Raw genomic sequence first — 25,694 nt, forward strand, 5'->3', positions numbered from 1 at the left:
AAATATGAGAATCTACATCACTATACCAATGATAATGAACTCAAGGTGGGCCTTACCTAATGAGGCCCTGTTTTGTAAAGGTTCCTCTGTCAAGAATCAATTTTAAGACATTATTTATTTGAGCCAATGTTGTGTTTACATATTCCTACTTGTGAATTTATTTTTTACTAATACCATATACAGTATTAAGGGCTCAGCATTTCTTTTTTTTTTCATAGTGACCCCTAGCAGGTTAGAGGAAGTGCAGGTTCATTCAGTCTTGGGTGTAGATCTACAAATGGAAGGAAAAAAAGAAATTGGTTAACACATTTGACTGTTTTAATCATATTCATAAAACATTCATATTTGACGCATGGACATAGGCACACGTACAGAAAAACAAGACATATGTTCTAAATGCAAGTAACTTGTAGACTGGGGAATTATTTCCAAACAGTACAGCGGACTTTTATTTTGACTGAGCACCTTCCGATTACGTCATTCCCTCACGTGATCGAGCCCTCGCCTGGATACGAGAAAGCGTCGCTCCGCGGTCACTACGGAGTGAGATGGCTGTGTTGTAGTCAAAAGACACTTTAGTGCACTTCCCCACGCAGTCGGGGCAACTTACTGCCATGGCAGTCTATGGGAAGCGCTTCTCAGTGGTCTGGACAGCGAGTCTACCATGTTTTAACGTTTATCCAGCCACCCTTAGGTGCTATTAATGCATTGGTCTATCTTGGCATGAGAGATAAAGATTAGTTAGCATGCTAGCAGGTTAGCCACACAGCCAAAGTATCGCTCAGCGACCACGCCTGCCACTGACAGGTAAGAAACATTGCTCCGCTCCATGTCTTTGCAGGAGTGAGTGTACTACGAGTCACTGGCCATGTTCAGCATTAGGAACTGTGGCTAAAACCCATCGGTTTTGTTGCATAATGTTTTCCAGCCCAGTTCATAACAGGTGTTTTCATGTGACTAATTCTTTGTGACAGTAATGATGCGGCTCTAATAGGATTTGAGTCCCCTCCTTCCTGTTGCTTGTTTGAGGAGTACGCCAGGATAAAGGTGGAGGAGCTTAGCTGTGTCGTCTGTGGGGAAATGGTGTTTGCGAGGGGACGCGTGGTTTAATCTCGGTTGGTACAAGATATTTTCTACCAAACTACAGAGCAAGTACATAAAAATAATGGGTTATACTTTAGTTGTCAGCAAAGCAACTAATAAGAAGATCCTAACAGTACTGAATGATGTCACACAGTTTGAATTTGCAACAAAATACCATTTTAAAATCTACCAAGCAAGACATCTCATTAATTGAATGCACTGAGGAAAAGATGCTCACTGTGCTGTTGTTTTTCTAAAAACAAAAAAGTAATTGAATGTGTTAATGGCGTTATTGCTGTCATTAGATAGAAATTCACTTACTGAACTAAGTGAAAGCACTGAATTTGTAGTGTTGCTGTCAGCCTTGAGCCATTGCCTCTCATTATCACCACTTAGATACAGAGATTGATAGACATGTAGCTGCCAAAGAGCCCGTGCAACCATGAGTAATGTCTCTAACAGCATTTTTTCTGTCTGTGTATCAGTGTGGCTGCAGGTTCCTAGGCTGACATGGGCAAACTACAGAGCAAGTTTCGCAAGAGATCTGAGCGCTACAGGTGACACTTGAAAAAGAAACACTTTCTCTGGCCTTGTTTTTAGTACTTAGTAATTGTAACCAGGATTGCCCTGATGTACTTCCAGTGGTACTAGTACTGAATAATAGAGAAGTTTTATGCTGATTTATATATGGAGTTGACAGAAACCTGGTACAATTTCAATTAAAAAAAATGTGTCTGTATTTGATTTGGTTGTGTATTGTACTTGTGTACCTCTTATGTTTTTTGTGCAGGTCGTCTCAGGGGGAGAAGGCAGATAATACCTTTGACAGTCAGGTGGTGCAGTATGAACCTGCCCATCAAGGATCCATTAACACTGTCACAAATCTCAGCCCTGATCTGTGTGTGTCCGGTGGGAGTGACCAGGTAAATTACCATATGTATTATAAACACATTACATTTTTATTTAGAGAATTAAAGAAAAAGCATAATGACTCATGTTAGACAATAAAACCCATGACTGATTGAATTTAAGCCATACGTTGTGTATGTGAATCCTTAAACTTGTTGTAATGAGTGCGTGCATGTGTCTGTGCATGTCTGTCCCCATAGGCTGTGGTGGTGTATGACTGGAAACAAGGGCGGATGTGTCAGTCCTTCCAGGGTCACAACCGAGAGGTTACCAAGGTAACATCAATATTGTGTGTGTACAAACTGATAAAGGTGTGACATTGTTCCGGGCTGTCCCACAGTTCTCATATTCTTATCCTCTGGTATCGACTCCTTAATTCTGCTTCCATCTGTCTGCCAGGTGCTGTGTTATCCTGGCAGTACGTGGATCTTTAGTGCCTCGCGGGACAAGACTGTTCTGATGTGGGACTTAAACCAGGGGGATGAACAGATTCAGGAATTTTGTGGACATGAGTTGGTGGTCAATGGACTAGCTATCAGCCCTGGTACATAGACATACACATACTAAACAGTATGGAGTAAATATTTTAACTGTTGTCTTAAAGCTTCTTTTTTAACTGCTTTAGATAAAGTTGCTAATAGGTGATGTATAGTGTGTCATGGTAAACTCAAGATTATCATATGAAATGTAGTCTGTTATATATTTGCAGAATCATATTTATCCAAAAACATGGCTTACCATCAAATACGATGAATACTTCTACACTATCAAATGTCTTGTGTTATAGCTGGTTTGGAAACAAATAACACCCTGAGGACAGCTCACAAATATTCAAATAAATAATGGAACACAGCCATCAGTGCCACATCTCCTTTTGTAGGAAACCAGATCAGGCGCAGATGTGGTTAAGTATCTCTTTTCACATTCACCTCTAGTCATTACAACACTACATGTACAAAGGTGGTGTACAAACAAATCTCTAGGTGTAGCTGTTGGATGACTATTCCAAACATACTAACACTGAGTTTTGTAAGAATATTCATCACTACCTCCTGGGTATAGATCTAATTTGAGATTTGACAGACACTTCTCATTAAGCTGGACAGTGTTGTAGGCTGAGAGGATATCTCTGAACTCATCTCATGTCTTGGTCAGTCAAGATGGCCCTGCAGTAGATTAAGTCATGCATCAACCTTTCACCTGTACTTCCTGCAAGCAATGATAAATACTTGGTTGTCAACTTTGACAGACTGTTGGTTTTGTATCTCAGATGCTATCAAGTTAGCAACACTATCTGGAATTACCAGTTCCTTCAGAAGTGTTTTGCTGGAAGTAAGAAAGTTTTTGATCTACACTGAACTCATGGTACTGTTTTTATTGTGGTTTGTAGATGGGAGAAAGTTGTGCACTGGTTCTCGTGACAACTGGATGTGCTTGTGGGATATAGAATCTGCAAAATGTGAGCAGAGGCACAACATCTCTAGAAACCTGGTGAGAATATGTGCTTTTGTGTGCACACATCTTTGTACAAAGAATTGTTTCAGGCATCTTGACCACCCTCAGGTGTGTACCTGTAAAGATAAGAAAAAGAATCAAATCCGTAAACCGTTCAATCTAAATTTTACTTCCCAAGTTCATGCCCTTCAGGGTTTAAATGTTCACACTTTCATCTCTTCTCTGTCCAGGTTACTCATGTGTGTTGGGTGCCAGGTAGCTCCTCTATAGTTCAGACCTCTGAGGATAAGACCATAAGGTACAGAAGGATTTTCTTCTGCGTTTATATTACTATAGAGGCACATGTGCCATCTGCAGCATAGCAGGAACATTGCAGTTCAGTAGAAATCTACATACTTAGGATTTGTAAATGGGAAATATGCTGACTTGTTTTGCAATCATAGATAAAATGTGAAGAAACTGAAGATGTGGGCTAGGTACACAACTACTGTAACGAATGTTCCCCATTTGGTAACAAAACAGGGTCAGAACCATAAGTGTTGTACAGAAGCAGCACTGAGACCAAGAGCTTAATGCCAGTTCAATGCTTTTATTGCTCATAGGTTGCTCAAAGTTTGTTCTCTTACCTCTTTCTAGGGTGTTGAAAAGTGGCACATTCAGGTCTAACTGTTCAATCAAAGTTGAGTTCAGGTCCCATTTGGCTGTAAGATTTAGGCAGGGAAATTGTCTCGCACAGTTTTTTCTCTGTGGCACTGTCCCTATTTGCTGACCTGACCCTCTAAATCTACAGATTTTTACAGCTATTTATGAAATTACAAATTTCATAAATAGCTTAGTCTAATTTGTTTAAATTTTTTCTGTACCAGTACCTATGGGGTGCACATGCATCCTGTCTTAGTACATATTTAATACTGTATAGAAAAGTAAATGAACAAGACATATGCAATCAGTTGGTCATTAACTTATGCTTAGTGATTTACTGCTGGTTGTCCAAATAAGTTCAGCCATAATTTTAGTAGCACTTAGCCAATTAAAATACCAGAGATGATATTAGGTGTTTTGATAATGATCATTAGTTGATGGTATTATGAGTGCATGTTGTCTTCATTACATGTATCAACAATTCATTCAATTTAAAGTCTTCTTGTTTGTTTACACCATCTGTTGTGAAGGTGACCAGGACAAGTCATGAAGCGCTGCCAAAAGTTAGACATGACTGACGCTAGTCCACTGTTATCATTTTGCATAAACCAGCAGCCAATTTTTACAGCATTGTCTGATCCCATATAAAGTAATATGAAGATGAAATGCATTGTGTTTCATTAAAATACAAGGTTGTATCTCTTATAAATGGATTAAACTTAATTAACTTGTAATTGATGTCAAAAATGTAACAATTGAGGTTATAAGTTTTTTCATCCTGCTGTACTAAACTCTTGCTCTTGCTGGTGTATTTTTATTAGAATGTTTTAGATAGAGTTTTGTCTATCCCATAATGTGACTACTAATGTGTTTCAATGCACATTTTGTTTATTTACTTATGTATTCCAGCTGTAATGTTTTTGTTGTGTACAGGGTGTGGGACAGCCGCACATTTCAGGTGACCAATACTTTTCCAGCCAAGCAGTACATCCAGACACATTGTGACGTCTCACCGAATGGAAACTACTTGGTGTCCAGCAGCAACGGCTTTGGGGGGCAGGGCTGTGAAGCCACGGTGAGGCCCTTTGAGGTGTTTGTGTAGTTCATGGCTGTAAAGGTGTAGATTTAAAGATGGTGGTGGAGGCAACCAGTAGGTTACCCATTGTCTGGGTTGGTCATTTGGACAAACACTAACTGCAATAAACAATATGGATTTGATGTAGACTAGTATCCTGTCTAAACTGGATGTTATGGTAGAGTCTGTGAAGTGTCCACTGTCTTATGCTAATATTTTTGAAAGTTCTGACATAATTTATTTTTAAAGGAGTTGTGTCTGTGTTATTAGCTCTGGGACCTGCGACAGCCTGGATGTAAGGTTGTGGAGTACAGAGGCCATCTCCAAACCACAGCTTGCTGTATGTTTCTGCCTACACCTCCTGGTGGCACAGCTCGGGTAGCAACATCGTCCCATGACAGCTCCATCAAAATCTGGGACCAGAACACAGCAGGTAACACCCCCACTTGTGGATGAAAACATTCACATACAGGAATAAAAAGATTTTGCCATAAATACAGACACTGATATGCTAGCTAACTGCTTTAGATAAAGTTGCTAATAGGTGATGTATAGTGTGTCATGGTAAACTCAAGATTATCATATGAAATGTAGTCTGTTATATATTTGCAGAATCATATTTATCCAAAAACATATTAGCAACCCACCATCTTCTGTTTAGTTTGCTTAGGGACGTTGTGTCTGGATGGTGCTGGTCCCCTGGTTTCTCTGGCTCCGAGCGATTCCACTACTTTGCTGTGTGCTAGCTTCAATACTGGGATCCACCACATCCAGGTGGACCAGGGATCAAACCAGACTCAGGGTTCTGGGGCAGGTTCAGGTGGAACCACTGGCTTGGACATTAAGGTTTTGGCACGTTTCTGACAGAAGAGCCTGGTCAGACTCATAACCCTGACCTGTGAACAGGTGAAAGGAGAGTATGATGATGATGTATGGAGCATGTACTTTTTGTCCAACAAAGCCATCTGGATGACAATCATGGTGTGAACACCAAACTGATCATGCTTGGAGTGCTGCCTTAGACAAAGCCAGATGAACTATTTACTTTGTTTACACACTAATTGAGGTAGTTTGAGCTGACAAGGTGGTTCTTGTGCCTGTTTTGTTGCTTAAATTGTGCTGAATACAGGTTCAGAGGACATCTTAATGCAGCAGGGCCATTGTTGAGTTGTTTGGAAGCACTAGAACAGGAAAATCAGCTATTTTGTCAGGACTTCTCCCGAATCTGACAGAGAACTTGAAGCCAAATAGAATTTCAGACTACCATCATGTTGTTTTTTTTGTGGATAAAATATAGTAGGCACAGTCAGAGTCAGAAATTGTGGAAAATTGTTTTTATCATCAGAACTAAATAATGACTCATGTATTTTGACTGATAATCTAACTATTGATTAGTTTGTTCTATAGCTTTAACCTATCAAGTGTTAGAGCAAATAAGGTCTATGACACAGGACTGTGTAAACCTGCTTTTTACACACATTTAAATTGATTGTTAAATTGATTGATGCAAGTTCTATTTTTTTAAACAGCTGATGGTGGATGTTTTGTGCTGATATATAAAATATTTACATTTTAAAATAACTGCAGAAATACCACAGTAATTACCTTATTGATGAAAGGGGATTTCCAATTAGAATAAAAAATGTAATTTATTAATTTAATTTCTTTTTGGCTCTTAAAGGTAGAGACATTTTTATTTGGGGGATTTTCTCTTTGTCAAGTTAAATTTAAAAAGGAGCACCTACTGCAAAACCACATTGGGCTTTTAATAAACATCACTGTCATCAAATGACATGAAATGTCCTCGGCAGAGTTACTACCAAATACTATAAGTATTACAAAATAAAATAAAAAATAATGGACATTTCATCTCATGACAGGCTTTTATTAGCTTCAGTGGATTCCTCTGTGTTACACTTGTAGGTATGCTAACCTGTTTCTACACCAAAAATTAAAAATGATTCCTATTATAACTATAAAAATCAAAAACAGGAAAAACCATGACAGAAACCAAATCTCTGGTGTTTAATTTATTCAAATATGTACCCTAATTTTCATTCTAACAAACAAAAAAAAAATCCATCAACAGGTTTGCATAAAAACAACTCATGTACAAAGCAGACATCAGCCAGCAGTCAACAGTTCGCTGGTCGCCACATCACTGAAGTACAGAAATATTCATCTTAAAAAACATCAAAAATGATAATTGGTGAAATAAAAAAGATTTAAAAAATGCATCTAATGAAAATGGTAACATAATTAAATATACCTTATTGGCACAGCATGTTATAAAAAGCAGGCTACATGGAATAACAGGAATAAGTAGTACATTACATTAATCAGTCATTCAGAAGACATGTAACAGAGAATAATTATAATCTCTATGTACCATCCAATCCAGTGCTGAGAGATTCTGGCAGTAAGATTTACTGCCATCTTTCAGAGTCAAAGTGGTAACAAGTGGTGAATAGTAGGTCTACAGCTAGTGGCAGCTATACAGTCTTGTTAGGAAAGAGCTTTGGGAGTGTAGTCATGCTGGTTTTTGTCTCAGAAACTGACTAACTTTATGTGCTAGAATGAATGGATAAATGAACCTGTACGTAATTTGAAGAGTCATTTCTTTTATTTGTTCTCTCAGTTTTCAGTGTCTAAAACACAAGATCTGGTTAACAACCCTCCAAATGCTAAATGTCTTGGAAATCTTAACCAATCAAAGAACAGTTTGTGTTTAAACTCACATACAGTACTGACAAAGAGCCTGACCCTTTAAGATATAATGTGAACCAGCCCTCATTAGTGTGATAATTTGGTCTACACAGTACAGCCATCAGTGCAATTTTTTAACTGTAATGGTACAGAGAATCACTCATGATCATACACATTAATATAATTAACTCAGATGAAGACTCATCACATCACACATTGGAAGAGATCTTTACATAGGCAATCAACAACACAAATATAAAAAACAGCATGCAAGAACAGATTGGTATCAGGGTTATCTGGTATAGGTTTACTGCAAGGGGCAAACTGAAAGTTTTTTGGGCAAAATGAGAAAATCTTTTAAAGCTCAGACTAATGAACAACTGACACAAAGACAACTTGTATTCAACTATTTGACTTTCAGTATTCAATGTTTTGTTTTATTCACTGTAAAACAAATTGTAGGTTTTTGCAGATTGTAGGTATTTTGCTTAATTCCAATATAAACACAAAAGGCAAGATTATGGGTCTAATACAAATCCATTGTACTGAAAACATGAAAAGTCACATGTACTATAACACTAGTCACATGTCCATGACTGTATACAACACCTTTCTTAACACTGCAACCTTACACCAGTATGAGTGTCAAGACTATAAATACTGGTGTGTGAGGGGCAATTTGAATACATGAAGACATGTGACAAAGCATAGAGGACAATGATAGTAAAACATACAAGTCAGTCTCAGAAATAGTAGAAAATAATGGCTGAAATAAAACATTCCAATTAACAGTGATGCACAGAAAGCACAAGTCTAAAGCAGTGTTTTTAAGAGAATTATGTACCATGATACTGGCTGGTTAATAACCTATCATTAAATTACTAATAAGAAAAAATTATCACATACTAACATGAATAAATTTAGAGTAAAGTACAACCATTTGCAAAAGCAGGGTCACACAGGCTTGTGCAACACAAACTGTATATATATTATTTTTTTCCACAGGATCAAAGGCACTAGACCTCATTTAATCTGTAATGTGTAAAGAAACTGATCCTAAGTATATCTCATTTCAAGCCACTGCCATGTGGCTCAAACAACCTATGTAATTTTGTCTGGACTACTTTTGTGGATAATTTGCTTGTGCAATCTCACATTTAAATGTTAAAATTGATATTTCCCTATTTCAATCTTATAACCACAAACTTCAGCATAATGCCATACTAGAATCAAAATGATGAATGAAAAATTGGATTTGGTTTTAACATCAGACATGAATCAAAACTCCAATTTCCATGTGATGCAAAAACACTAGTTGTACAAGATACTGAAACAAATTTGAAACCATATCTGGAAACTGTTTAGTGCCTCAAAGAGCTAAAGACAGTATTTTAATATACTTATTTCATTTCCAATTTGATGTATGTGTTGATTGAGTCCCTGAGATATTGCTGCCTGCCTGCACTTTCTTCTAGTCTGATGGTGACTTTTTAATACAGTGCTTTTTCATTTCACAAGCTTGTTGCACACAAAATGCATTTGTTCACACCTTCAAGTAGGTCACCCACTGGGGGCACCTGCTCATGCACCTATGCACACACATTCACACAAGAAAAAGAGGCCCCAAAGTCAAACTATTGTCACTATGGAATTTTGGCTTTATGGAGCAAACTACATCTACATAATTTGAATATTTTGGATGGAAATGGAATAAATAAATCTCACTATGGACAACTATCCAACAACATGTTGACTTTTACATATTAGAAGTACTATGTATCTGCCCCCTGCATCATGTGCCCTACCACTCCTCCTCCTCCAACAGTTTCAAAAAAAGGGGGATAATGTGGATGGATAATGGATGAACCTGTGTAAGAATCATAACACCCAGGTTAATTCACAAGGAAAACAATTTACAATCATACATAAAATATGTCTTTTTCATTTAGCAAAAGCAGTGACAATGCTTTTCCAAACACCAATAATTCACATCCAAACTTGAGTTTCTCAAAAGTAGCTGAGGCGTGGTATTAGGCCAGCTTTAAAAAACCATGGATATCTTTCAGAATACCTCCTCACAGATGTAGCAAAAATGTTTCAAAGCCTTGAAACATAAAAGAAAAATTGGATGATTTGCATAAGCTTCAAGTCAACTGTCCACACCTCCGAGGATTTTTAGGTATCTTGTAACTAAAATCAACTCATGCTGTTAAAATACTGTTTTCAAATCTAGTTTCGTCCCCCATGTGACAATAGGGTTATAAATACTCAGTAGTTGTGTTTCTGCTGATGTGCGCAGGAAACCGCATTCTGACATCAAATGCAGATGTTTCTATAATACCTCCTACCTCTCCTGTCATCATTGCTGTCACCTAAGTTTACTGTTCGCCGGTGCGTTCCAGGCTGTCTATAACACGGCTCAGCCTGATGTTCAGCAGCCTGATCTGGGTGTCCAGGTGGTCGATTTTCTCTTCCAGTGAACCTGCCCCACCTCCTCGACGCCAGTACGCTCCCACGGGCCCCGTCATGAAGTACACAGCCATGATGAAGCACAGCGGGAGCACGGCGCGCTCCGGGTCGCCTTCAAATTTCTGCAGGATGTAGAGGCAGGACAGGGCAAAGAGGGTGACACGTGCTAGCCAGAAGAAACGGCCAAACGCCACGTGCAGCAGGTAGAAGAAACCCCCCAGGAACATGGAGAGAAACCAGTAGGCCAAGAGTATGGCGGCAACAAGAAGCAGTGCACGTGCCGGAGAGTTGGTGAGTGATGTGGGGCTGAAGTAGTGGCTAAGGTTTGAGGCTGCAAAGGGAAGAAAAGGAGACACAACAGGAAGTTGTTAAAAAAAAAAGAAAAACCATCCTGAACCTAAAAGCACAGAAAAGCTAAATTTATTTCAGATAACTTATTTTAAAACATGCTAAATGTTTCATATTTCCATTTGTCTCTAGCTCTCTGAAATTTCTAAGAAATTCTATGAATGCATTTGAGGACTTACAGTCGATGCCCATCACATCCAGCAGATCTGACCAGATCTTCCAGATAGTGTCCAGAAAAGAGTCCACTCCATGGACAAACCGCTCCGTTGTTTTAGAGAAAAACTACAGAAGGACGTTTTAGAAAGAAAGGTAAGACTCTGAGAGCTACTCTGCACTCTCAGAAGCTGTCTTAAGGTACAGTAGTATTTTGACATGTAAATGGGTTGCAACCTTTATTAATAGTATTAAGTTTGTTATATTATCCTTCATCAAAATGGTATTTATCAGTATCAGCTGAAAATGAACAACAAATAAAAAGCAGGCTAATATGAATAATATGTGGAGCAGTTCTGTCCTGATCGTCTCAATCAATGATTCATAAAACAGTCACAACATGATGAGTCTGGTTACTGTATACAACCACTGATCACTCTCTCTCTTCCTGACTTTATCACGTGTACCCTTACATATGCCTCTTTAGCTTTGCAGGAAATAACATTAGATTTCAAAATACAGGAAGTGCAGCTGGACCAATGAGAGGATACAAACGAGTGTGTGTCCTTAGAAAGAACAGTTTTCTGATCATTTGGAGCTGAGGTCGGCACAAACAGCTGTCATTGCTCGGGGGCCACTGGATGCAAGCGTTGACGGGATGAATGCAATGAATGAGAGCTGGTCACATACTGATTCTCGTTGTTATTTAAGTAAAACTACACACGCATATGTCATTTTGATGTTATTTTTTGATGTTCAGATGCGTAAAACATGGAATAAATGGCTAATTTTTCAAAATGGCATCCGTGAAAATGGTTGGCCAGGCCCGGGCTCGCTTGTTTCCTGTTCGCCATGCTCGCACCACAATAACCGCCCTGGATGCTGATGTGCTAGCGACCGGACCAAAGCGAGCTGTTATTTGGACAGCACAAGCCTCGCACTGACCTTGTATAAGCCTCTGATGTTGTCCTCTCCGAAAACGTTGCTCAGAGTCTGGTAGATGCCGTTAGCTGCCCGTCGGAAGCTGTTCTGGTTGCTGGTTCTGCCCCTGCCAGCTTCGCCTGTGCACAGCAGAGACGCGGAAAGCACCAAGAAAACCACAAAAAACCTGATTCCCTTCATGGCACTAAAGGCCTGCGGATGTCAAACAGAGATGTGTATCAAAATGGTTCAATGGAACGCGGAGTAAAACAAGTAGTTAGCTGCCAACAGTGACACCTCGGTGGAGGATAATGGGCTGTGATGGTGTCGATAACCTATGTTGCATTCACGTACGCCTCGTAAATTCCATATGCATGACTCGACGTGGCTTGTCTCGCTCTTAGAACAAATTAGTGAAGTAAGTGTTTGCTACAAACATTGTCTGTTAATGCTTCATTTTTTTAATCTTCCATGTGATAGTTAACTAAAGTGTACTGCACTAGACCAATGAAAGGTTATCCCATTCTATTGGCTTTTTTAAAAAAAAAAAGATGTCATTTCCCACTATCATTAAGGCACCACTTGTCTCCATGTGATTTTGAGGTAGCTAGCTTATACTCATCTAAATCTAGCTGCTGCCCTCCACTGTTGAACGAGTTTATGGCAAGGCCTTTTTAACATTTTATCAGAAGACTGGACAAGTATTACAAATATCTGTAATTAATCTCTTCCTTGTCATAAAAACATTTTAGATATCCACAGTGACATTCTTCCTGGACACATGACTACGCTTTTGTCATTCATCTTTATTGGGCTTTGAATTTCACATACACACAACATCCCTTTAAAATTTGAATGAGCATGAAATATTCATTTCAACTTATGGATATCAGCAATACCTATGCAGTCTAGCTATTTAGACTGTTTAGAGTTTTAGATATCTTACATTTATGCTGGCAAAATCAAAGTTATAGATAAATGTTATTGTGGATATCTTTATTTACTCTTCCGACTGGCAAAAATACAATTTTGACCAGGAAATTGCTATTATAGATATCTTTAAATGGAATTACAGATAGGAGATAAGTTTGATTAAATGTTTAAAAGGCTTGCCATTCATTTTCTCACAGATTTTCCCCCAAAAACAATTCCAATGGTGTAATAAACCTTGAGTCTTACCTGTTTTTGTTTAAGAAGCTTTATCCGCATTTTTATCTGCAGAAATAGTGACATTTCTACATGTTAAAAACAGCTTTCTCAGCTTGGCTTTCACCCAGGTTTCAGGACAAGAGGATTTGTGGACTACAATATGCCAAGTAGGAATTTTTGGTTTTCAATTAGAAACATAAAGGTCTGCACAGATGCAGAGTCTTGCAGGTGAGAAATTGTAATGCAGAATTTAGGAAAATACAATACTACTTTGAGCATTTGAAATACTGTTTACACTATCCCTTTTATGCTGATAACTCTAATTTACTTTTAGTGTTGAAGTTTCTCATCTATGCCTACAGTGATTACTTGTTTCTGCTGTCCATAAGTATTGTTTATCGGTGTCCCTCTTGGGAATTAACATTTGCCAAATGAAATCAAAGAACAGTGTACATGCCAAACTTTCTGCTTATGAGAAATGAAAGGAAGTTTAAATAAATATGTAGTTCACTGCTACTCAAGAGAGGCACTTGTTACTTGGATGGCTTTCCCTTGAGTTATTTTCCAAATCTTATCTACAATGTGGGGCAGGCGAGCAGTGCAGGAGGAAGTAGGTCAAGAAGGTTAATAATGATAACTAGAGTTGTGACAAGAGTAGCACATTAATGCCCAAATGCAGGAGAAACTCTTTTGCTCCAGAAACAAGCAAACCATGCTGCTGAAATGTGTTTATATCACAGGAACAAAATAATTCAGGAGGGTGTTTATGCTTTTAAATGCGTACCAAATACCTCACTTAAAAAAAAAAACGATAAATTGATAGTTGAACTCTTCACTTGCACCCCCCTGTCAAATTTTATTCACCCACTAGATGGTAGGTTTGGACTACGGTTGCACCTTAACAAAACTAGCCATTAAAATATGCATTAGTTATACATAGTCTGATTGGTGAAAATGATTTTCAGGTGATACAAAAGGCTGGGACAAGAAGGAAGGTTCTGGGTTCGATTCCCCTCCCGATCCCGGTACCTTTCTGTGTGGAGCTTGCATGTTTTCCTCGTATCTGTGTTTTCTTAGGTTAATTGGTAGGTCCGAATGGGAGTGTTTGTCTCCACGTGACAGCCCTACACTGACTAGTACCCTGCTGTGTAGCTGCGGCGCGTGGCGATAAGTGGTATCCAGGCAACGACGCACGCAAAGTAACGCAGGTTGCGGACAAGATAGAGTCCAGAGAGAGAGCAGCGAAGGAATGTTTTAGCCCAATGTCATAAAACGAGGAGCAAACTTCGCTTTGGGGCCGACTCTAGGGGACGTCTGTGCTGTGCCAGTGAGGTTTAGTTAAGCTGGCATTCTAGTTTAGGCAGGACAAGTCAAAAATGTATGGACGCGCTCCAAGGGTGACCTTCATGACAACAAGTGGCACTTCATCTACAGTTGGCCCCGGATCCTACGATGTCACTCTGGGCAATTTTAAAGTCTCAGGTAACGCTAGGAATTAGCTTGGGTTAAAGTCAAGACTGCGAGAAAAAAGTAGGCTGCTCCGTTCTGTCTTAAATTCCCGGCTTCATTTATTTTGAAATATTTTGAAATGTTCATTATTAAAAAAAAATAGCTAACGCTGTCATTACTTAACTACATGAAAACAGTAAGCTCCTGTTGTAAACAGTAAGCTAGCTAGTTTACAGCGACTCGAAAATAAATTATTAGAAAATAACCGTTACTGATGAAGGATTACGCTAACACTTTCTCAATATGTTAGCTACGCCATAACCCACATAGCCGGGTTTAAATATTACTTTGCTTTTTTTTTTTAAATATCCACCATAGTTCTTCTTCTTAATATTATTATTATTGTTATTTTACTGCAGATGGTTATGCTCCATTCCTGTCCTTGTCCAACAGACAGTCAGTATTCAGCTCCACAGAGAAAATACCAGGACCTGGACAGTATGAATCCTCACCTGTAAAGGTACTGTAGTTCAGAGACAAGCATTTACATGCATAACTCTCTGGGTTGGCATTTGGACAGACCGGATTGTCATGAAAGTCGAAGCAAATCTGTCTGAAGTCATTTTTACGTGGGATTGAACAGTGTATATAGGCATACATTGTCTTTTATTTATGTCAAAATGTGTTCATGATAGGAGTGTTGTAAGGACATACCAATTGAGATACAATAAAAAAATGTGGTAAAATTGTTTTGGGGAACAACTGATTTCACTGTCCCGAAGCCACTGAGAAGAAATATAATTTGTGATTTCTTATTACAACACATAAAGCTATTATTTCATTTTAGGAATGCAGGAGATGAGAGCAAGGTGAAGATAATGTTTACATATTGTTAAAAAATATGTTTAGAAAAGAACATATTGTTAGATTACCAAGCAAATATTTGTTTATTGTATTCTTCACCTGTCTTGCTTGTCTATTCTGCATCTCTTCAGCTAAATATCCATGGTGGCTGCAGTCTGCAGAACCGTTCCAAACGTTTCGAAGAGGTGGTGTCAGAGGTCCCCGGTCCCGGGGCCTACAATGTTTTTCCAGCCCCAGGAAATATGCTCAGGGCCGTGACAGCTGATGCCAGACAGCCTGAGAGGCTTGGCAGAAAAATGGTAGGCCCATCGGCGAAGATGTAAGGGCAAAGCAAATGAGTAGTCAAGTTACTTACAATGATTTAATGTAGACTTGCTCTTTTTAGCCCATTATACTGTTCATCTGAATTACACTGTATGCAATGTGTGTACTATATGAGAAATTTATGTGAAAACCTGCACTCTTAGTTTGACTTGAGGACTCACAATGAATCAAAAAGTGATCAAATACAAAAAAAACAAAAGATATGGATGTAGTCTATATTTGCAGGCCTTTTAATTGTGTAATGTTATAGTTTTCACTTTTAATCACATAAGTCCCCACATTTACAGTATACACTCAATATGCAACACTGTGCAGCATTGTGGTGTGCTGTGTCTGTGCCATTGTGAAACAAAACATATGAATAACAGAGTCTGCTCCAAATATGTTCAGTACTTGCAGATTGTGTCATGCCAGTACTTCAGCTTTTAACTCTGGCAATTCTGCCATCTGCTGATTACTCAGCACCAACCTAAGGGAATTGGAGACTGCTATTTTTAAACATTTGATGGAATCACTTTCTTCAGACTTTTGTCAAAACAATTACCTCTCTCCCATTGTAATTAAAAAAACACCATCTGGTGTATTTTCTGAAACATTTGAAAACATGTCACATGCTGTAATACATACTTCAGACATGGCAGGTGGAACAAAAGAAAAGGAAAAAAGTTACAATATGACACTCATTGTAAGTCAGAAATTGTATCAAATTTTGTGATATAAAGCTTCCAGTATGTACAGCAGTCATTTATAGCATGTTCATGTGGACTCATCTTGATAATGAAGATAATGATGAGTGAAAATATAGATACCAGACAGAGGGAAACCTGTAACTTGGCCTTATTTATTAAACTGATTATATGTTCTTAAATACAGAAATGGAAAACTTAAGCAAGCATCAGGAAGGTTAGGTAGATTCCTGACCTATGTTGTTTTACAATATGCTCTTTTTATATATGCTGCTTTATATTATATATTATTAACCAGTATGCACAGGCTGTTATTATCTGAAGTTCAGTGTTAATCATAGATGACAGTAACCTTTTTGAGCTGACTATGCCAAATCATTTCCTCAGAAACATTAACAGTGGCAGAGTGAGACCTGTTTTTGTCCAGGAACACTCCAGTTCTTATACAGTGGCTGTGACTGAAGCCTGATGACAACATTTTGTTCATTTTACATCTCCTTTTTGTATGCGCTGCAATGTTGTTCACTCTTTTGTGTTTGCTATCCAGAATTGAGAAGGGTTTTGGCAAGTCCCCTTGACAGGTGTATCAATACAATCATGAGATTCTACAAATAGATGAGCCTTGTGACTTTACAGTTCCAACTTTGGCACAGTGAACCCTCTCTCCTGTTTGCTGTGAAAGATAACATCTCAGACAAAGCACCCAAAAAGCAAGACAGATATTTTATCATTTAGCTCAGTTAATATCATGCATAAAACTGTATAAGAACTTTGGAGAAAATGTGTTGATTCTGGATAAGATTTGTCGCCACTGACATTCATCAGGCAATACACTGTAGTAGTGAAAGATATTGAAGTGAACTACAAAAAACTTTCTCTTCTAAACCTCACTAAATATGAAAGAGGTTATGCTTCACTGTTCCTGTATTTATCTGAATAGCACATACATTATGCATGCACATAGACATTCATGTTACTCCCAGATATAGGAAGGTAGTAGAGCAGCTATAATGCATTTTGGCAGAGGTTTTATTGGTGTTCCCTTCAGATATTGTTTGTTTTTCTCGACTTTCATATCTGTCTTTCATTCTTTTTCCTTTCCTTCTTTTGTTTCTTATCTTCTGCCTCTCCTCACTCTTTCTCACAGTCTGTCTTTGTCCCTCCCTTAGTCTCAGAGTATACTAGCCCTAGGCAGTGCTCAACTACTTTGTAAGCCAGGGCATCCTCTCCATTACAAACCTTTACTCCTCTTCTGACTTTCCCTTTCTTCTCCTCTTTCTGTCTGTACAGATGCTACAGGCTAAAAGTCTCCGACAGGTTCATCAGTCAGATATCCCATCCATTCCTTCCCCAGGCCAGGCCTATGGCTATGAGGAGGATACCCTGGGTGTGCTCCACAAGCAGCAGCCCCCACTTAGAGACACAACCCTGGGGCCAGCTTACTACAATCCACTGCTGGTAAGGACAAATACACACATATACATGCACACTCCTGTTGAAGTTTGAATGCACATATATCAGAGAATGTGAAGTGCTCATTTGTGCATGCATGTATGCTTTCATTAGTCTGTGCGTGTCTAAGTGTGTGTCTAAGTGTGTGTCTAAGTGTACTTGCTCTGCCTGCGAGGCGAGGTCCATTAGTGTTAGGCAGATCTAATGCACCACCGAACCCCCACCCTACCTCATTCAGTTGGCCTAGAACCCATTTCCATAGTTAATGAATGCAGCTCCACTTTAAAAAAGCCACAGCGCACCAATGCTCATCCATTTTACATGCCAACAAAGAGAGCCATTAGTAATTATTCTTCAAGCTATATTACAATATTCACTTAAAATAATGCACACGCCTGCTGGTCTGGCTCTCAATTAAGTCATTTTTCATCTGTTAATGACCAAGGGAAGTCAACAGCGTCCTTGAGTGTTGGCCGAGGTTGTGTCAACACACCGGTGCAGGCACAGAGGAGTGCTGTGATTTAGGGCTATCAGCAGTGCATTCATCCACCGTTCTTTCTTTCTGTCTAAACTTCTGTTGCTCTCCCATTCAAAGTTCAACCTCTGTCGGTCTCCTTCCCTCTCAAACTCATACTGCCCCCACTCTGTGCTCAGACTATGTTCTCAGGTGTGGAGGGACAGAATTAAATGGTTGTCTGAGGATATGACTTCAAAGTGGCCGGGGAAACTGTTGAATAAGACATCAGAACTCAAAAGAACTTAACTGTATTTTCTCTCTGAATGTAACTGAGATGAACAAAAATATCTTAATTGGTTTTATCCACAGACCCTAACCTTATGGTTCACGTCTTTATTGACGGAACCATTACTTTATAGTATCGACTAATACTACCAACTTAATACACAGAAATAGAGACAGACTAAACTGGAGGAGTACATATTGGTACAGGCACATGTGACGGCTGTGAAAAATTACTATGCATAATAAAAGCGCTTGGGCTAACAGTGTCACCACAAGAGATTTTGTTTGCTCAGAGTGTGTAACATTCAATTTGGCAGATTGTCATAACACAGCTGGCCAGATTGTAATGTTGAACAGACACTGTATTAGTACGGAAGAGACAGAAGACCTGTAACAGTTGATAAGCTGAGAAACTCAGACTGTAGTCATAGTCTTTGAGTTTACTGTTTTTTTTACAGTTTACAGTTTTTCAGTTACTGGCCAAACAGTGCACAATAGTCTTTTTCCTGAGTCTACTGTACTTTAGTAATAAATTCATTGTTTAGCTGTAAAATAACCTGGTATACTAGCTTTAGAAGTGTCACATTTCACATAATCTGTACTTAGATTTAGTTACAACCTGAAGCTAATTCAGACCCATGCTGTGATGTGCACTGTATGTGTTTGCGGCAAGCAGTTTCTGCCTGCTGAACCCTGCTCACACACGACCCCACTGATAAAAACTTTTTTCTGGTCAACATTTTTCTGGTCTTTTAAATAATAAATAACTTGCCTTTCTATTTTATCAACGCAGAATAGATATGCTTACACCCACTGGCTGTGTTTTTGTTTTGCTTTTAAAAGCTCTAATAGAAAATCTGTGCCTCAGAACTCAAGGCCAGCTATGATACCATCATGTTACTTGAATGTGTCTGTGCACTGTGGAACTGTTATGTCTTTTTAACTTTAATCATCTGAACATCTTTGTTTCCTGTCGTCCTTTCTCAAAACTGGATTGGACGATAACGGGAGAAGACCTCAGATATTGTCCTCCAGTCACTGTTGAAGTTGAGAGATTATTTGTCTGTCCTTTTTGTTTTTAGCCACAGTAGCAGTGTGGCTCAGCCAAAAGACAGTATTGATTCCCTTACTTTTCCTCAACAACTATTAGAAGCTTTGCTATGAAATTTGGCAAAGAATCCATGATCCCCAGAGAATTACTTCTAACAAGTTTAGTGATCCTTTCCAGAAATTATTAGGTTTTGGTTAACATATTCATATTTCGTTCCCCAACATTTTTCAGTTTTTAGTTCATGACTGGAGGCAGATAGTTCATGCTGTAAAACTGAGGGAGCTAAGAATAGACAGACGGTCCCCTCTACATCTCTGACATATGTTGGCATTTGGCTGAACTTTGCATTTCTTTCAGCCCAGACTTCATGAGCTCTGATTGCAAGAGAAACCAGATAAATGTTATTCCATTGTCTCCCTTCTCCACTCATTTTTGTTTTGTCTCTGACTTTCTTGCTTTTTTTTTTTTCATCCACTTCTCCCCTCCTCTCTTTTGTTGTTGTCATATTCTCTCTCCTCCTCTTTCTCCTTCTCCAGTCTGAGATGAGTTCTGCGCAGAAATATAAAGGGATCCACTTTGGCAATATGACAGGGAGGAGAGGTGAGGTGACTGTGGAAATGGGACCAGGTCCAGGACAATATTATCCTGAGGTGTAAGTATCACGCCACATGTCAGAGTTTAAAGAGTTTTAGTAACAGTAGCACATGAGCAACATGCTATTGATTGTTGTTGCTTGTTATGTCATGACATGACATTTAGTGAAATAATTTCAAAATGAATTTATTAAGAAAAATTTAATTTGGTGTTTTCTGACAGTTAGATCCCCTTTCATTTTCGTAGAGTAAATATCAAGGTAACAACATTAGTCAGTTAGCTAAACTTAGATGGAAGAAGCATAACGAGAGGAAAAACAGCTAGCCTAGCTAACTTGCTGGGTGCAATGACTACTTTTATACAAAGCAAAGCTTGTTGTTTCCAGTCTATGATTTTGAGATATTTCAATATAATTCAATTTGATGGATAACCATCAGTACATGTGTTTAAAATAAAATGCTTTTGAAGAATCAAATAAAAAGCCAGAGGTTTTGCTTGGTTAGATTACAAGCTCCAGATCATCTAATCTTATCCGGGATGTTCACTGTTCTGAGCAGATGTGTGCTGAACAGAGATACTGTTCCACCAAAGTGAAATATTGCTTTGATCCTCTTGCCAGGTCATTATGTTTGACATTTCTCACATTGCATGTCTCTTCATGACCACTCAGGATAGGGCACATATACTATACTCAGCTCAACTATTCATAAAGGAATAGCAGAGGTGCACATGTACAGCAATTGAAGTGCATACACATATGTAGGTGAAGGCAACATTTACATGCCCACATAGACATATCTGTAGTGCAACTGTGGTTATTAAAATCATTTTACAATCACTGAAGTGCCTTTATGTCAGAAAATGTCTTTACTACCCTAACAGCTGCAGAGAAAACTGCTCTTTCAGTCTTTTTCCCTTCACTCTCCCTTCTAATGTTCATTCTTTTTCTTCTCATTTACTTCCAACTCTTTCATTTTTCTTTTCCAATTCGCTCTTTCATTACACATCTATTTTCTTCTTATTCATTATATTGTATTTCTTTGATCTCCCATCTTTTCTGTTTTGTCTAGCACTACTTTTGTTCTTTTTTTTATTTTGCATCTCTTCTGTTTGTTTGTCTATGTGTTTTATTCTCATCACATTTGTCTCTTTATGTCACAGAGTCCCAGAAACACACTATGAGAATGTGAACCTTCAAAAGGAACAGAAAGAGAAGGCTAAGCTTATCATCCCCCGCTACCACGAACTGGTGCCCAGGATAGAGGAGAAAAAAGTGAGTATGTGTTTGTGTCCATGTGGTGCAATGAATGTTAATTTTGGATAAATTAAAACTCATAACTAAAAGCTTTACACACAATGTCAAATTTTGGCCCTGTAGGAGACATAGTTCTTTAAAGTGAGCACATGTAACTTGCTCAGCAGCGTCCTCTGTGGCCACTGGCAATGATACATTAATTAAGTTTGGGGATAACTTGCTATAAACACAAAACTGACACATTATCAACTTATAAGGTTGATATGGAAAACATGTCATGTTTTTGTCTGATTAATGTTAGTCTTCTTTTAGCTCTGTTTTTGGTATGGTTTAGTAACTCTTGAGGAAAATATCTTTCTCTTAAGTTGCTCAATGTTCTTGGCAGGCATGATAGAGATAAGTCCTCAGAGTAAGAAAATGACAGGTAGGATGTACAGTGCTAATTAAGAAACCCAACCAACCAAAAAACAAAGAAATCAAATATGTAAACTTGCCAGATTTTTCTTCTACAATTGCAGTTTATTTAAGTATCTTCCTATAGGTATTTGCTTTGACATGGCAATTATACTAAGTTTATAGCTGCTGCTTTCAGAATTGTAAAATTTCTGTTTATATACTTTGGGAATATTTCTTTCCCAAGGTATATAAACGTGTCAAAACAACTGTAATAGTTCAGCCAGGCTTACACTCATATTCCAGACTTACAAATATAGTAGCAAAATAAAATCACGTTTACAATAGTGATAACCACATAGGAAAAAAGCCCTTGTTTCATTGGCTTTGTATCTGCTATATTTAGTTAGTTAGTTGCTGTCTTTTGATGTTTGGTGGGCAGGTAATGTACAGTTGGTTTATGAGAGCATTTTTGCTAAAAACAGCTTCCTGATTCTGCTGGAAATGAAATTGGGTAGAGCAGTGAGAGTAAATCAAAACTGTAAAGTTGCAGACTATGAACTGAAAGCCACTAAAATATTCTGCAGAACTGAGGGCAATTGCAAAATTAGCAATAATTCTTTGTGATTGTGCCACTATGCACATGTTTACAACACATAAAGTAATTAGATCCATTGTTAATATAAAATTTATAACAGGTAAATACTGAAACTTAGTATAACAGTAGAACTATACAGAAGAATCAACTTGGCAAACTGACTCAGTAATTGTGTCCTATCCATACCCATTATAGTTTTCCTACAGTAAAACATAGCTTAACTTTGGTAACATCACAGGGTTTTCTGCTGTAAGACTACAGTATGTTGTTAATTATGCTAACTTATAAACGTCAAAATGTTTTCCTTTAATACATGTCACTAAACATAACATCCGTCAGTATCATTATGCATTACATGATTTATTAGAGCAGTCAACCTAAAAATAATTTCACATAATTGTCCTACGGATTTCACCTACTATTTTATCCACTGAGTTTTTGAATTAAAAAGCTGTGGAAAAGCGGCTGTTGAGAGAGGCAGGAAACTTTGTTAGTTTATAGTTGATGTATAGATAGATTAATGCACCCACAAATACTAAAACCTTCAACTTTCAGGTTTAACAAACCTGGTTTTAACATATTGAAAAGTATTGTAATTATGCTTATATTTCAATTTTGACACCTTGACATATTTCAGTAGTATGTTTAAGCTATAGGACCAACTATATTTCTTAGGCAGTTAAGCAGCATGTCCCCATTCTTCATTGCACATTCAGATTGATTCTTAATACAATAGGATTTAAAAACTGCAGACTGAGATTGAGTCATAACAGAGCACTGTGATTTACAGTTAGAGCAGAGTCAAGGTAAGTGCTGTGGATTATCTTTGGATTTATTCAAGTACAGTTGATTAAAGATGAAATGATCCAACCCCCTTCCTTTGATGCCTATGGTTCAACAGTTTATCTGTTTACCCATAGAGGGCAGTAGAACATAAGCTGTGCAAACACACACACACAATCACACACACACTGATGCATTGGAGCTGGTTGAGTGGAGGGGAGTTACTCACCTGCATATGAACTTCAGTGTGCTGGCAGAGTAATGCTTTGTGATGCCTTATTTCTCTGGTCGGTGGGGTAGCGTGGGTGAGGCTGAATCTAAAAAATGTGGGACTGGATTTGTGAAGAGAGAGGTGAATGTGAATGCCTGCTGTCAGGGACTTGGACTTATGCCTTTTGCTTTTCTCGTACTTTCCTTCTTTGAACATTCTGCTGTCTTTATTTTAGATCTGTCATACATGACATGTTATTGTATCTGTTTTGTTGTTTACTCATAGACTGTGTGACTTCTAAAATGACAAAAATATAGTTCTAATTGTGAGTATATATATTCATATATATATATATACACATATATATTTGCTATAATTAATTATTGACTTTAATCAAAAACTTCAGTGTTTGTTTGTATATGTGCACTTGGACCCCCAACCATGATGGCTGCACCTCCATCCATCATCATTAGTACCTGATACCTCAGCTCACATGTACTCACACACACACACACACACACACACATACATTGACCAGATGGGTCATTAACCACAGTGGGGACACTCAGGACAAACACCTTTACTTCCAAGAGATCAGCAGATTGTCTGCCTCTAATGGCTTAGGGATGCTAGTGTCCCATAGAGTTTAAGAGTCTGTGTCTTGAATTTTTCCATTAAATAGCCATTCTAACATGGCAAGGGCAACAGCCTAGCAGACCACTTTAGTTAGAGCTGTACCAAGGGAATGATATTTCCTTTCACTGTCGGTTCATCTATACAATGTTATGAATTCTATGTTCCTATTATCATATGTTATGTTTATGTTTGCAGCACTTGCTATTTTTAGAAATGGGGAAGAAGCACTATTCCCATGGGGAAAAAAGAATAAAATAGGATCTAGAGTTTGCCATAAAACTGTACAAGCAACTGAGACATAGTGGATATAAAATATGTTCAGTTAAATTTCAAAACTACTGAAAATTGCACCTTGCATGTAAGAGTAAAATTAACCAAGCCTCATGGTTGATGAAAAGTAATAATAAAGAAAATAGTGAACGTATTCAGGAATTTCTTGCAGCACAGAAAGTGTGAAAAATTTTGCTTATCTGTCAAGGACAACACAGTGTGACAGTAGTATCTGATTTTCTGGATAGAAGAGAAACGATGCACAGGTTTTCCTAATGTTTCAGTGGATGTGGAAAACAAACTAAATTAATATCTGCAACTCCAAGTAATTCTAGTACAGAGCTAAAAGAGATTAAGACAAGTGGTCTTGTTCTTTGTGTGAAGTGTTTTCCTTCTAGAGAACTACATATGCTATCATAATAAAAGCATGTTCAGTGGCATGTTTTGTCTACAGCAGCATACTGTATATACAGTATGAATGTAATGTCAGCAGGTGAAAAACATATTGTGCTCAAATTCACCAATGTTCCCCCCCTCAAGGTTCTGGTGGAACTGCTAACAATCTCCCCAGAAATCCATGCTGTTTTACTGCAGACCTGTTTAAACCACCTCTGGCAAAGAAAGGTTGTGGGTTTACCACAAATACAAAAATGTCCTGGCTCTGCACTAGGGACTATGGAAATATATGTGTGAAATTTTGTGTTTCCTTAACAGAGGGCTAGCTTTGTTAGCTGGTTTGCTAGTTACATTAATTATTGCTTTCTCTACTTTTTATGCATTGTCACATATTGCTCACTCCTCTTGTAATGCTTATTTTTTTCTCTTTCATTCATTTTTGGTGACCCTTATTTATCTCAAAATTAGAAGGAAAATATGTCATTTTCTCCTTTCTTCTCAGTCACTCTTTCACTTTTTTTCTAATTGACACCACTAAAAGCGATATTATCAAAGCAGATCCCAATACAACTATTACACTTGATTTACTGTACATTTCTCTCTCTTTGATTCCAATCAGGGCATTCCTGGTCCAGGCCAGTACCACATCAGAAGTCAGTTTGAGAGGCCTGTGAAGACCAGTGGCAACTTTCCGAAATTCGCTTGCGCCTTTCTTACTCAGTCTGAGGTACAGTGCAAGCAGCATTAAGCATTAAGTTCACAGAAAACACATTCGCTTCTCTGTGAAAATATTTGATATAATCTTGTGAAAATATTGGAATTTATTAAAGACTGGAGTTTTTTTTTTGTTTCTTTAGTTATTTGGATCTCATTACTGATTGAAAAGTGAACCCCAAATAGTTAATGCAGTTTAGCTCTTTGTTTAAATGTGCTTTTTAGGTGCTTGGGGGCGAGGCAACAAGATGTACTGTAGAAAGCAGCAGCAATTAACTTTCAATTAGCAACTTCAGCTACTGTCTAGTTAATATGATAACACTGTTTTTAAGACAGAGCTTTTTTCATGTAATCCCCAGACAAAAA

The 25,694-nt window shown here is 38.1% G+C and overlaps 3 protein-coding genes across 7 annotated transcripts in view; 2 read left to right on the forward strand and 1 right to left on the reverse strand.

Moving 5' to 3' along the window:
- The first annotated feature begins 540 nt into the window (after window positions 1-540).
- wdr31 (WD repeat domain 31) lies at window positions 541-8,201 on the forward strand. Of its 3 annotated transcripts, none has more exons than XM_026320888.2 (11): window positions 541-807; window positions 975-1,115; window positions 1,569-1,640; window positions 1,874-2,006; window positions 2,193-2,267; window positions 2,392-2,536; window positions 3,383-3,483; window positions 3,678-3,745; window positions 5,023-5,164; window positions 5,435-5,597; window positions 5,826-8,201. In XM_026320888.2, the coding sequence occupies exons 3-11, from the start codon at window positions 1,594-1,596 to the stop codon at window positions 6,026-6,028; spliced, it is 1,077 nt and encodes a 358-aa protein (XP_026176673.1). In that variant the 5' UTR covers window positions 541-807; window positions 975-1,115; window positions 1,569-1,593; the 3' UTR covers window positions 6,029-8,201. The 3 variants fall into 3 exon arrangements, with proteins under 3 accessions (XP_026176673.1, XP_026176674.1, XP_026176675.1); XM_026320889.2 differs by having other exon boundaries at window positions 995-1,115; XM_026320890.2 differs by lacking the exon at window positions 975-1,115.
- Window positions 7,182-12,100, reverse strand: bri3bp (bri3 binding protein). The gene is made up of 3 exons (XM_026320891.2): window positions 11,786-12,100; window positions 10,867-10,969; window positions 7,182-10,670 (listed from the first exon to the last, which is right to left on the reverse strand). Exons 1-3 carry the CDS (start codon window positions 11,960-11,962, stop codon window positions 10,249-10,251), a joined length of 702 nt encoding a protein of 233 aa, XP_026176676.1. The 5' UTR covers window positions 11,963-12,100; the 3' UTR covers window positions 7,182-10,248.
- stpg2 (sperm-tail PG-rich repeat containing 2) overlaps window positions 12,071-25,694 on the forward strand; it is a 47,881-nt gene continuing 34,257 nt past the window's right edge. Inside the window, exons 1-7 of one of the 3 annotated variants that reach the window (XM_026320887.1) lie at window positions 12,071-12,179; window positions 14,813-14,879; window positions 15,355-15,522; window positions 17,524-17,691; window positions 20,015-20,130; window positions 21,234-21,345; window positions 25,234-25,341. In XM_026320887.1, coding sequence (XP_026176672.1) covers window positions 15,466-15,522; window positions 17,524-17,691; window positions 20,015-20,130; window positions 21,234-21,345; window positions 25,234-25,341 — 561 coding nt within the window. In that variant the 5' untranslated portion in view covers window positions 12,071-12,179; window positions 14,813-14,879; window positions 15,355-15,465. Of the gene's footprint in view, window positions 12,180-13,327; window positions 14,393-14,778; window positions 14,880-15,354; window positions 15,523-17,523; window positions 17,692-20,014; window positions 20,131-21,233; window positions 21,346-25,233; window positions 25,342-25,694 lie in introns of those variants that run through there. The other 2 variants (XM_026320885.1, XM_026320886.2) reach the window with 2 other exon arrangements.

Source organism: Mastacembelus armatus, chromosome 9, assembly GCF_900324485.2.
Source record: "Mastacembelus armatus chromosome 9, fMasArm1.2, whole genome shotgun sequence".
Classification (NCBI taxonomy): Eukaryota; Metazoa; Chordata; class Actinopteri; order Synbranchiformes; family Mastacembelidae; genus Mastacembelus; species Mastacembelus armatus.

Coding starts and splice junctions, on each gene's coding strand:
- wdr31 (XM_026320888.2), top strand. CDS start 1,594: ATGGGCAAACTACAGAGCAAGTTTCGCAAGAGATCTGAGCGCTACAG. Junction 2,268..2,391: donor ACAACCGAGAGGTTACCAAG/GTAACATCAATA, acceptor TCTGTCTGCCAG/GTGCTGTGTTATCCTGGCAG. Junction 5,165..5,434: donor GGCAGGGCTGTGAAGCCACG/GTGAGGCCCTTT, acceptor CTGTGTTATTAG/CTCTGGGACCTGCGACAGCC.
- bri3bp (XM_026320891.2), bottom strand. CDS start 11,962: ATGAAGGGAATCAGGTTTTTTGTGGTTTTCTTGGTGCTTTCCGCGTCT. Junction 10,970..11,785: donor ACATCAGAGGCTTATACAAG/GTCAGTGCGAGG, acceptor GTCCTTCTGTAG/TTTTTCTCTAAAACAACGGA. Junction 10,671..10,866: donor GGATGTGATGGGCATCGACT/GTAAGTCCTCAA, acceptor TTCCCTTTGCAG/CCTCAAACCTTAGCCACTAC.